Source organism: Carcharhinus amblyrhynchos, chromosome 14, assembly GCF_965287045.1.
Source record: "Carcharhinus amblyrhynchos chromosome 14, sCarAmb.v2.hapA, whole genome shotgun sequence".
Classification (NCBI taxonomy): Eukaryota; Metazoa; Chordata; class Chondrichthyes; order Carcharhiniformes; family Carcharhinidae; genus Carcharhinus; species Carcharhinus amblyrhynchos.
Window position 1 is genome coordinate 61,509,508 of NC_137337.1, and position 13,421 is coordinate 61,522,928.

At 42.7% G+C, this 13,421-nt stretch overlaps 1 protein-coding gene across 1 annotated transcript; it reads left to right on the top strand.

Annotated features, from left to right (window-relative positions):
* Window positions 1–1,342: 1,342 nt before the first annotated feature.
* Window positions 1,343–11,745, top strand: LOC145352179 (EEF1A lysine methyltransferase 3-like). The gene is made up of 3 exons (XM_080201910.1): window positions 1,343–1,462; window positions 3,595–3,706; window positions 11,345–11,745. Exons 1-3 carry the CDS (start codon window positions 1,343–1,345, stop codon window positions 11,743–11,745), a joined length of 633 nt encoding a protein of 210 aa, XP_080058036.1.
* Window positions 11,746–13,421: the final 1,676 nt, after the last annotated feature.

Sequence of the window (13,421 nt, forward strand, 5' to 3'; positions counted from 1 at the left end):
GACCATAAGCCATAGGCCATTCGGCCAATTGTATCTGCTCTGCCATTCAATGAGGTCCCTTGATTCCCTTACTGATTAATTGTTTTTCTATCCCAGCCTTCAACACACTTAACCCAACCTCCATGGCCCTCAGTGGTAAATAATCCCGAAGATTCACTACTCTCTGAGAAGAAATTCCTCTTCATCTCTGTTTTAAATGGATGATGGGGTTAGCACAGATAAAGAGATGTGTGTTTTCTCCAGCCAGGACAGTTAGTGCGATTTTGCAAGCCCAGGCAAGTCGTGGGTGTCACAGATAGTGTGACGTGAACCCCAGATCCCAGTCTCTGCTCAGCGACTCTGCGTTGTCGTGTGTCATGAAGGCCACTTTGGAGAACGCTTACCCGAAGATCAGAGGCTGAATGCTCGTGACCTCTGAAGGGTACACTTTGGAGAACGGGTAAGCGTTCTCCAAGGCGACATTCACAACACGGGACAACACAGGGTCGCTGAGCAGAGACTGATAGCCAAGTTCCGCACACATGATGATGGTCTCAACCGGAATCTTGGGTTCATGTCATGCTATCTGTAACCCCTACAACTTGCCTGGGCTTCCAAAATCTCACTAATTGTACTGGATGGAGACAATACACATCTCCTTAACCTGTGCTTAACTCTCTCTCTCCAATCACATTGTCTGAACCTTTAAGATTTGATTACCTGTAAAGACTCGCATTCCAACCTTTATTTTGTAAATTGAGTTTGTGTCTTTATATGCCCTGTTTGCGAACCGAGCTCCCAGTTACCTGATGAAGAGGCAGTGCTCTGAAAGCTAGTGGCTTGTGCTAACAAATAAACTTGTTGACTTTAACCTGGTGTTGTGAGAGCTCTTACTGTGTTTAAATGGGTGACCCCTTATTCTGAGATTACGCCATCTTGTATTAGACTCTCCCACAAGGAGAAACAATCGCTCAGCATCTACCCTGCCAAATCCCGAGAATTCTATATATTTCAATAAGGTCGGCTGTCATCTATCACGATCTCTTTGAATATTTATATGTAACTTCCCCAGTGAGTTGTGGTCGTGTTGAATTTGGTAAATACTGTTATTTATCTGTGTATTCATCTTGACGTGAAGCGAGTTCTCCTGCGCTCTGGCGTAGGCCTTCCAGTGATATTCTAGAATTTAACGTTCCATCAATGGTAAACTGACTTCTACATCAGACATTTATTTAAATCCGTCCTTATTCCTAGACACCAAGTTAGGAGTTGCCTTGCGGAGGTGAATCTGATCGAAAGCTGCATCTAGGACTGAAAGGAATCTGTTTGGAGATCGGTGCGAGTGTTTCTGAAATCAAAGGGGATGAGTGGCACCCTTTCCATGGAGCTGGAGGAAAAGGACTATGAATTCTGTGGACACCCGTTAAGGATCACAATGTTTAAAGGAGCTTCTCTGGGCGTCTCTTCATATGTCTGGGGACCCGTAAGTCCAGAAGCCTGCTACAAATGTTTTGTTTGGGTTTGAAAGTGAATTCTCAGCCTATTGAAACACTTTAGAAAATTGGGCTGTGCTCGCTTGGTTTAAAAGCTAATTTAGGCCGGTGCACCTCAAAGGTCAGCTCCCGGTATCATTCCGAGGCAGAATAGTACCAGTTCCTTCATGGAGTGCGATGTTCGGCCATTTGGATTGACAACGTGGATCTCCTGGACACTGCATAACATAATGGGAGTGTTCTATACTGAGTCCCTTTTCAATTGTTACAGAAACTCATTGCAACTAAGAAATGAGACCAAAGAATACTGTTTCGAATCATAGTCACTGCAGTAATGTAGAGAAGACATTACTTGCTTGCTTACATTGCTTGATGGAAATGTCGGCTTATTCTCACATCCCTTGCTTGAAACTTGAAGCCCCAGCATTTTGACTCAATGTAGCAAAGTTCTACCCCCCGATTCAAACTTAGTACCTTTGATCTGCATGTACACGTTTCAAAATGCAAAGCTTCGTTTATAATTGGAGTCTTTCTGTTCAGGAAAAGTCTGAAGGATTTCCATATCTCTAACCAGCACTAAGGCAGACAGTTGTTTTTTGGGGCACACTTACTGTTTACGTGCAAAAGAAACATAGCGATACAATTCAGGGGACGCAAAACAATACATTATTGGAATATATCTTCGGTGTCTTGCACGTTCTGAAGACAAGAGTTAAACATTAAATGCAATAGTTAAAATTCCTGTGGTTAATGGCCTCTTTCTGTACTGTAAGGATTCTATGGAGCTTGTAAGTATCTGACTTCTTCGAACGATGGAGACGAATGCATTGTTCTGACCAACATTTATTTGGTTGACATGCTAGCTCTCATAGAATCATACAGTGCAGAAAGAGGCCCTTCGGCCTATCGAGTCTGCACCGAACACAATCCCAGCCAGGCCTTACCCCCACATATTTTATCCACTAATCCCTCTAACCTGCGCATCTCAGGACACTAAGGGGCTTTTTTTTAGGATGGCCAATCAACCTAATCCGCACACCTTTGGACTGTGGGAGGAAACCGGAGAACCCAGAGGAAACCCACACAGACACGAGGAAGATGTGCAAACTCTACATAGACAGTGACCTGAGCTGGGAATCGAACCCAGGCCCCTGGCGCTATGAAGCAGCAGTGCTAACCACTGTGCTACCATGCCACCTATGGCAGAAGCACGGCAGGTACCACATACAACAATGACTGAAAGACCAGAAAAACATTAGTTGTGATGGCCAAGGAGTAAACAACTTTAAATCGTACCATGCATTCGTCTCTATCATTGTAAGAGATCAGATGCTTACAAGCTCCATAGAATCCTTGCAGTGCAGCACGAGGCCATTTGGCCCATCAAATCTGTCCTAACTCTCCGAAACAGCATCTTACACAGTGGGAACCACTGTGCCATCCATTGATTCGGCACAATGCCAAGTATTGGAGGTGTTGATTGAATTAGATTTTCAAGCCCCCCTGTCTAGGCATGCATCACAATCCTGTGGATTCACAGTCCAGATGAGTTGCCTATTACGCTAAAGTTGCCACCAGTTGAGCTACCTTTGCAACAGTGCATATAAGGCCTATGTGAGGGGCATTCTGCAGTTACCACTTCTCTCTCTGGGAAGTAGCCTTACTCTGTCCAGTGGCATAAATAATCCAACAATCTAAATCCTTTTAAATTTTGATTTTCATCCTTGGCTCCCACACTGTTTTGGTATTTGAACAGTATGCTTTCCATTTTTCTCCTTTTTATTTGTTGCAACATCATATAAAAAAACAAAAATACACGAGGTCCAGTTAAAAACCTACACATTATAAATGCTGTCATTATGATGCAGTAGGGAGAAGTTCAGCATTCTTAAGATATGCATGACCACAATATAGCTTCTATTTTCATTTGGGAGATGGTGATTCTCCTTCATCCTCTCTGCTCCCACAGCCAAGAGTCTGAGAAGATTCTAAACCTTTCTGCACCAATGTGCCTGGGTGACCTTTTAACAACTTCCCACCTTCTATCCGTTTCCCAAGACTGCTCTCAAGATTTGTGCACCTTGCGAATAATCATCCTTGATATGAGTGTGTTGTTTTTCAGGGGGTGATCCTCTGTCGATATTTTGAGGCTATGAAGATTGATTTTACTGGGAAGAAAGTGCTTGAACTGGGCTCTGGCACAGGAATTGTGGGGATTTTAGCGGTGCTGCTGGGTAGGTTAATTCTCCGATTGCCATTTGGAGTTCTAACCATCTAGTTGCTGACTAAAATGCTATCCATATAGTTGAAATCGTGGAATCACCAAATGATTACAGCATGGCCCTTGGGTCCCTATATCCCTGCATTTTATTTCCCCTTTCAGGTAATTACCAACTTTCTGGCCTCTGCCAGACTTTCAGGCAGTGAATAGTGGAGTTAAATTCTCACTGAGCCAAAAGGTTTTGTTTTGTTTTCTTATCGTGCCATCGGTTCTTCCCCAAGCATTTAAATTGGTGTCCTTTAATTCTGGACTCATCTGCAGATGGGAACTATTTCTCTCTAGATCCTTTGTTTTGACTCTCCATGATCTTGAATACCTCTATTAAATCTCCTATCAACTCTCCTATTAAGGAGAATAGCCCTAGTTTCTCTTATCTATCCAGGTAACTGAAATCCCTCAACTCTGAAAGCATTCTCAGAAATCTGTTCTGCACTGCCTCCAATATTTTCATGTTCTCCTGAAAGCCCAACATTGGGCACAATAATCCAACTGAGGTGGAACCAGCTTTATATTTAAAACAAATCGCCACAACATCCTTGCCTTTGTACTGTGTGCCCCTACTTGTAAAATTCAGGGTTCTGTAAGTCTAATAAACCACTTTCTCAACCTGCCCTGCCACCTTTAATGATTTTGAACCAGTAGCCTTGGGCTCTCTGTTCCGTCACGCTTTTTGTAATTTGATCCTTTATATAATATTGCTCAATCTTCCAATTAACACATACTACTTCACACGTTTCTGCATTAAATTTCACCTGCCACTTGTCCGTTATATGTTACATGTATTATGAGTTTTATGACAAAAGCTACTATTCACAATGTATACCATTTATTTACTATTTGTGGTGCTTAATATTCCAACTATTATTTTTCGTGCTTATCCTTCAAATTGCTATACTAATCTATATATAAGCTATATATATATGCGATGCGCAAAAATTATTATTTTTAGTTGTTGTTGTCAGCCTTTTTGCCTTTCCAATTCCGTTGTGCAATCCACAATGTGCGATGTCAAATGTGTTCATCCTGTCAGGGATAACATATCAGCATGGATAGAGGATTGGTTAGCTAACATGAAGCGAAAAGTAGGCTTTGTGCGGGGCAGGTAATGTCTTACTAACTTGATTGATTTTTTTTCCCAAGATGATCAATGAGGGTAAAGCAGTGGATGTTGTCCACATTGGCTTTAGTAAGGCTTCGGACAAGGCCCTTTGTGTTCGGCTCATTCAGAAGGTTAAGCTGAATGGGATCCACGGTGACTTAGCCACTTGGATTCAGAGTTAATTTTCCCCATAGAAATCAGAGAGTAATGGTGGAAAGATGTTTTTCTGGCTGGAGGTTCATGATTACTGGTGTTCTGCAGGGATCGCACTGGGACCTCTGCTTTGTGCAATACATTGAAATCACTTGGATGAAAATGTAGGTGGGTGGGTTAGTAAGTTTTCAGATGACACAAAGATAAGTGGAGTTGTGGATAGTGTAGAAGGTTGTCAAAAGATACAGAGGTATACAGGTCAGTTGCAGATATGGGTGGAGAAATGGTGGATGGAGTTTAATCCGAGCAAGTGTGAGGTGCTGCCCTTGGGGGAGAACAAATGTTAAGAGTAAGCATACAGTTAATGGCAGGACTGTAAACAGCAATGATGTACAAAAGGGATCTTGGGGTTCAAGTCCATAATTCCCTGAAAGTGGCCACAGAAGTAGAATCATATAATCCCATAATTATATGAAGAAGAAGGCCATTCAACCCATTGAGATGCGCCAACGACAATCCCATCCAAGCCCAATCCCAATAACCCCATGCATTTACCCTAGCCAGTCCCCTGACATTAAGAGACAATTTAGCATTACCAATCCACCTAACCCGCATATCTTTTGACTGTGGGGGGAAATGGGAGCACTGGGAGGAATCCCACACAGACACAAGGAGAATGTGCAGACTGTGAACCAATAGTGAACCAAGGCAGGAACCAAACGGGGGTCCCTGGTGCTGTGAGGCAGCAGTGCTAACCACTGGGCTACCACAGATAGGGTGGTAATGAAGGCTGACAGCATGCTTTCCTTTATGGGTCGGGGCATTGAGTACAAGAACCAAGATGTCAAGTTGCAGCTTTATAAAACTTCAGTTAGGCCACACTTAAGAGTATTCTGTTCAATTCTGGCTACAGAAACGGTGTGAAGGCTTTGGAGAGGGCTAAGTTAGATAGCTTTTTGATTGACAGGAGAATTGTGGGCTGGGGCGGAATAGGCAGTTAGGTGGAGTTGAGGCCACAATCCTGTCAGTCACCCCCTTATTGAATGGAGGAGCACGTTCAAAGGCAAATGGCCCTCTCCTGCTCCTAATACTTGTTTGTACTACTTCTGCTTCAAATGTTTACCCTTACAGGCATAAATGGAATCTAAGAACATGAGTGGGCCATTCAACTATTTGAATCAGCTCCTCTGTTCAATTAGACAATGGCTGATTCATATTATAACTCTATTTATCCACATCGGTTCCACCGTTCTGAATAGTCTTAAAGGAGAAATTTGACACAGACATCCACATTGATATTATCCGATGTCCTCTGGGAGATCACAAATATCCAGGTGAATAATGGTTGCTGGGTCAGATGATAAAACCTGCTGCGACCCACATTTCAAGTGGTGCGAGAGGCACTGTTTTCAGGGCAGGAAATGTTTATTGAAATAAAAATTTCTCATTTTGTACAACTGAGTGGATCTCCACATCCAGCCTTAGGAATGAAATGGATGGGCACTGCAATTAGTTGGATAAAAACAAACCGAAAAGAGAAACAATGCTAAAACACACTTATTGAGTGATGGGGAAGCTTTCTACGAATGAATAAGATCAAATTATTAAATCTACATGCATATTAGATCCAGGCGGTAAACGATACAGCCTTCTGCCAATAAGATGCAATTAGAAGTTGATATTCCACTGCTAAGTTGTAATAGCATCTTCACTAATAGCTACGTTATCTCCTAACCCACTGGGCATCAACTAAGTTCAATATTTCTGTACCAAATGACCTAACCCACTCGCCTCATATTCTGCAACTTTTCAATGATCTTAAGAATCTCCCCTCACCACTCAATATTACTTAACTTTTTTTTAAAGAAATACATCACATTAAGAGCAAGTGCAAGCTCAATAAGTGTGTTTTAGCCTTTGCTGTTTGTAATATATATAAATGATTTGGAGGAAAATATAACTTGATTGATTAGTAAGTTTGCGATGACGCAAAGTTTGGTGAATTTGCAGACAGCAATGAGGACATTCAGAGGATACAACATGATGTAGATCAGTTGGAGACTTAGGCGGAGAGATGGCAGATGGAGTATAATCCGGACAAAGGCGAGGTAATGCATTTTGGCAGATCTAATATAGATAGGAAATATACAGTAAATGACAGAACCCTTAGGAGTATTGATAGGCAAAGGGATCTGGGTGTACAGGTACACAGGTCACTGAAATCGGCAATGCAGATGGAGAAGGTAGTCAAGAGGGCATATGGCATGCTTGCCTTCATCAGCCGGGGTACTGAGTTTAAAAATTGGCAAGGTATTTTGAGAGACAGGATCGGCAGGCATTTAGAGATGCAAGGACTGGTTAGGGACAGCCAGCGTGGCTTTGTGAGTGGAAAATCATGTCTCACAAATTTGATTGAGTTTTTTGAAGGGGTAACCAAAAAGGTAGATGATGGCTGTGCAGTTGGACTTTAGCAAGACCTTTGACAAGGTACCGCATGATAGGTTGTTGCATAAAGTTAAATTTCACAGGATTAAGGGTGAGGTATCTGAATGGTGTTGTAAAATCAGTCTGTTTTAACCCTTATACGGTGGACAAATAACTACAAGTAGACGTCTTATTAGTACAATTTATTTAAACCCACACAATCAATAATCACCCACCCGACCCAACAATAAGTTATCTTACAGAAAATACTAGAATTCAAGTACAATCCAAGACCTTGACTTAACTTTGTGTGACTGACAAGTACCCAAACAGATATTGGCCTTTATCTGTGTGCTTCGTAGTTGTCGATGTAGCTTGGTCCTTTGGTCTGGTCTGGCATTCTGGCTATAGTCTTTCTTCCTTCCTTCTCGGGTGTGGTGGCTCTCCTCTTGCTGGCAATGTTCACCATTGTTGTAGCTTGTGGGGTCAGAGAGAGAGATTCCTGGCTGTGCAGCACCCTTTATACTCCATTTGGTTTCGCGCCCCTTTTTGGCCATTGCCAATCAATTGATCAGGACTTGATCACCCTGATCGATAAGAGTCCAATCAGGTGCTACCACACCGATCTCTGGGTATGTCCCCAGCGGCCACGTCTGTAGGTGTTGTAGGCACATAGGTCACATACCTTCCTCCTAAATAAGGATTCACGGTGCCTTTACATCTGGCACACAACCCAGTGTGATCAGAAAGTCTCTTTCATCCTGGAGATGGCCCATATCCTATTTATTCACTCATCAGGGTTGCAGCCTGTTTGTCTGTCTTTAAACTGCAGCCTGTTGGTTTAGTTTCTTGCCAGTTGTCCCAGAGTGCTTTACAAAACTCCATTTTAGATGGCCCGTTTGGCTACAATGGATACAAAATTGACTTCTTGACTGAAGCCAGAGGGTGTTTGAAGAGAGTTGTTTTTCAAACTGGAGGCCTATGACCAGCGGTGTGCCTCAGGGATCAGTGCTAGTGTCCACTGTTATTTATCATTTATATTAATGATTTGGATGAGAATATAGGATGCATGGTTAGTAAGTTTGCAGATGACACTAAGATTGATGGCAATGTGGACAGTGAAGAAAGTTATCTCCAATTGCCACAGGATCTTGATCAATTGGGCTAGTGGGCTGATGAATGGCAGATGAAGTTTAATTTAGACAAATGCGAGGTGATGCATTTTGGTACATTGAAACAGGGCAAGACTTACTCCGCTAATGGTAGGGTGTTGGGGAGGATTACGGAACAAAGAGATCTAGGGGTACATGTTCATAGCTCCTTGAAAGTGGAGTCACAGGTGGACAGAGCAGTGAAGAAAGCATTCAGCATGCTTGGTTTCATCGGTCAGAACATTGAATACAGGAGTTGGAATGTCTTGTTGAACTTGTACAAGACATTGGTAAGGCCACACTTGGAATACTGTGTGCAATTCTGGTCACCCTATTATAGAAAGGATATTATTAAACTAGAAAGAGTGCAGAAAAGATTTACTTGGATGCTACCAGGACTTGATGGATTGAGTTTTAAGAAGAGGCTAGATAGACTGGACCTTTTTTCTCTGGAGCATAGGAGGCTGAGGGCTGATCTTAGAGGTCTATAAAATAATGAGAGGCACAGATCAGCTAGATAGTCAGTATCTTTTCCCAAAGATAGGGGCATCTAAAACTAGAAGGCTTAGGTTTAAGGTAAGAGAGGAGAGATACAAAAGTGTCCAGAGGGACAATTTTTTCACACAAAGGGTGGTGAGTGTCTGGAACAAGCTGCCAGAGGTAGTAGTAGAGGCAGGTACAATTTTGTCTTTTAAAAAGCATTTAGACAGCTACATGGGTAAGATGGGTATAGAGGGATATGGGCCAAATGTGGGCAATTGGGTTTAGCTTAAGGATTAAAATAAAGGGCGGCATGGACAAATTGGGCTGAAGGACCTGTTTCCATGCTGGAAACCTCTATGACTCTATGGCTCTAAGTCATGTTGCAGCTTTACAGAACCTTAGTTAGGCCACACTTGGAATATAGTGTTCAGTTCTGGTCGCCACACTACCAGAAGGATGTGGAGGCTTTGGAGAGGGTATAAAAAAGATTTACCAGGATGTTGCCTGCTGTGGAGGGCATTAGCTATGAGAAGAGGTTGGAGAAAGTTGGTTTGTTGTCACTAGAGTGATGGAGGTTGAGGGGAGACCTGATAGAAGTCTACAAGATTATGAGAGGAATGGACAGAGTGGATAGTCAGAAGTTTTTTCCCAGGGTGGAAGGGTCAATTACGTGGGGGCATAGGTTTAAGGTGCAAGGGGCAAGATTTAAAAAAGATTTATGAGGCAGATTTTTTTACACAGAAAGCGGTGGGTGCCTGGAACTTGTTGCTAGGGGAGGTAGTGGAAGCAGCTATGGTTTAAGGGGCGTCTTGACAAGTATATGAATAAGATGGGAATAGAGGGATATAGACCCCGAAAGGGTAGGGATTTTAGTTAATTCAGGCAGCATGGTCAGTGCAGGCTTGGAGGGCTGAAGGGCCTGTTCTCTGCTGTAATTTTCTTTGTTCTTTGTTCTTTGAATGCAAGCGAAGGTTCAGAATCTCTTGCTGTCCATTATATTCCTTTCCCTTGACAGGGGTTGGATTGGGCAAGCCTCGGATATAATACATTTTTTTTAAAAAAAGGACACTTTCTTTTTAAAAAGCACTGAACAAACTTTTTTTCCATAAATCTCCTGCGAATCTGTGAAACAAAGTTAAATACAACCATACTCACTGTCTTCGAATAAGAGCAAAGAACACAAAAATTACAGCACAGGAATAGGCCCTATGGCCCTCCAAGCCTGCACCAACCATGCTGCTCAACTGAAATAAAATCCCCTGCTATTTCAAAGACCATACCCCTCCATTCCCATCCTATTCATGTATTTGTCCAAACACCCCTTAAAAGGCAGTATTGTACCTGCTTCCATTATCTCCAGGGCAGCGAGTTCCAGGCACTCACCATCCTCTGTGTAAAAAAACATGTCTTGTACATCTCCTTTAAACCTTGCCCCTCGCACCTTAAACTTATGCCCCCTAATAAGTGACTTAACCATTCTGGGAAAAAACTCCTCTTCACCTTGTCCATGGCCGTCACAATCTTATAGAATTCTAGCAGGTCGCCCCTCAACCTCTGTAGCTCCAGTGAGAACAAACCAAATTTCTCCAACCTCTCCTGAAAACTAATGTCCTCTATACCAGGCAACACCCTAGTAAATCTATTCTGTGCCCTCTCCAAAGCCTCCAAATCCTTCTGGTAGTGTGGGCGACCGGAATTGAACATTATATTCCAAGTGCGGCCTAACTGAGGTTCTATAAAGCTGCAACATGATGTGCCCCTTGGAGTATTTCGATTTGAATCTCTCTGCAATGACAGTCTATTAGATCTCGAATATTATAACACTTTCTAAACTGTCCACAGACATGAATCTTTCCGCATGGTCAGGCGTTGGAAAAGTGCTAGAGCATTGCTGTCGTGTTCTTGTCCAATACTCCCCGCATTAAAAGGACACGGACAGCAATTGCAGAATATTGTTACTCCGTCTCATTTGCAGATGAATTTGGGACGACCTTCTTCTTAATTAATCTTCCGGCGAAATCTGCATTACAGTCAACGCATGCAGAGCAGGCGTGTGTTGGCTGATTTCAATTCACATATTCCTGCAAAGGACATGTGCTTCCTAATCATGTGTAATTCTACTATTGCCCGGCTGACTCATACACGGGGGTAGCTCAGGCAATCCTTATTTTAGAGAATTCTATTGCTCTCCCTCTCTCTCCTGTGACCAGAGTGGATGTTGCAACCGCCGCTGCGGGGAAACAGTAGGATAATTATGCTCTTCTTTCATTGTATTTGCCAGGTGGAGATGTCACCATGACGGACAGGCCGTACGTTTTGAAGCAGATTGAATATAACATCGTTGCTAACGTCCCACCCAGCCACAGACACCATACGAAAATCAGTGCCCTTGCTTGGGGGAGCGATCAGGATAAATTTCAACCCGACTTTGATGTAATCCTAGGGTCGGACCTTGTTTACAGCCCAACGCAATTTCCGGGCCTTTTACAGACACTGCGGTATTTCTGCCAGGACAAGACGATAATTTACCTGTGCTCTGATGTGAAATACAGAGAGGGCTCCGCCAAGTTCCACAATGAGATGGTGCCAGAGCAGTTTAATAGCGAGGTCATCCACACCAGCGGGAGCAGCTGTGTTTTCAAACTGACCAGAAAGATTCCAGGCAATTCAACTAGTTTCTGATGCAGGGATGGGTGAAGACAACGATCTATTTTCCGCTTATCGCCCTTCAGGGGAATAGACGAGGTTTGCTAACTATTCGACAGTCAGTTTGAATAAAAATCGTGCCTTTCCTTTCTTTTCTTCCCTTTTCAAGTTCCTTCCTGTTTCTCCCAAACATTAGTGATATATACGACACAATGCGTTTTAGAAACTTAGAAATTAGACGCAGGCATAGGCTATTCGGCCCGTCGAGCCTGTTCCGCCATTCATTTTGATCGTGGCTTTTCATCGAATTCAAAATGGTCCCCCATTTCCTCCATATCCTTTGATCCCTTTAGCTATATGTAATTTATCCTTGAAACCAGACAAGATTACGGCTCACAAAAAAGGGAAAATAAAAGTTTCCGTCCAGATTCAACAATCAGGAAAGTTTACGTTGAAACAGGAGTCTCTGAAATGCTAAACTAGAAACCTCCTTCCTTTTAACAATACTGTGGTTAAAGGATTTCATTGATCCATAAGGTTCCACCGCCTCCCCATCAGCCCGTAGTTCAGCACCACCCATCTCCTTCAAGGCACCCAGAAACGAAGTGAGCGGCTAGATAGACGCGACAGCTTATAAAGGGATTGAATCTGAAGGGTTACTGTTCCCGGCAATGGAATACATCATCCCCGAACAGGTTCACAGTTAAAATGTTATTGTTATTGAGTTACAGTTCGATTCGGTATCAGCGATGAACATGCGGTGGTACTGATATGAAAAAATCTGTCCCTTATTAAACAAAGACGCAACTGTTCAAAGTAAAGTAGTTAAGCTCCTCGTTAAATACGAGAAGACATATAAGCAACTTAATTGGTAGCAATATTTTGAAGGGCATATTACTCTTATGTTTATTCAGTGCTGGGTAATTCACTGAACAAGTTTGTTTCAAAACTTCCAATGACTTTATTTCAATTTCATTCATACTCTGGGAATATAATTAACAGTTACCGCTCCTAATCGTCGATGGCTCCACCGTCCTCCAACTTCATTCTTCCCTGTGACCTTAAATGCAATTCTCTATCACAAAATCTGATCGCAAGATGCTGCATTTACCCCAGGCAGCCCCTTTGGTTGGAATTCCAACTCTGCAGGCTGATCTATGGAATAAAGATGAGTACCCCCAATTATAACCTACAAGTTAAAACCTGCTGCTTTGCCCGCCTGCATTTATTGGACTTTGAATGTCACGATTGAATGTATGACCAAAAAGACAATCCGTCGCCTGAAATAAAGCTTCCCAACTTAAACGGTGCATCAGACGAACTGAAACCCGCATGACCTTAGTGAGCATGCGCCTGATGACTTTTCTTCCCACTGCCTTAGCTGAACTCGACCGAACTAACCGGCTTAAATCGGTAAAGGTGAACCCTTTGTTGTATTGTGAAGTGGCAATTGGACCCAGTGTTAAAATTGTAGTTTTGCGGTATTCTCTTTTTTCATTCGCTACTACAAGCTCCAGTGTACACGTTTTCTGACTACTGGAGCATTATTTTGCGTTGCGAAAATAAGACAAATATGGATCATGTGTGAATCGTGCAAACACTTGGAATGTAACACGATTGAACGCTATCATTCATCAAATGTCGGGAATACCTGAATGTCTTTGGTCTGGTGTATATCAATGTCATTTGTAAATGTTGATTATTTCGTGCTG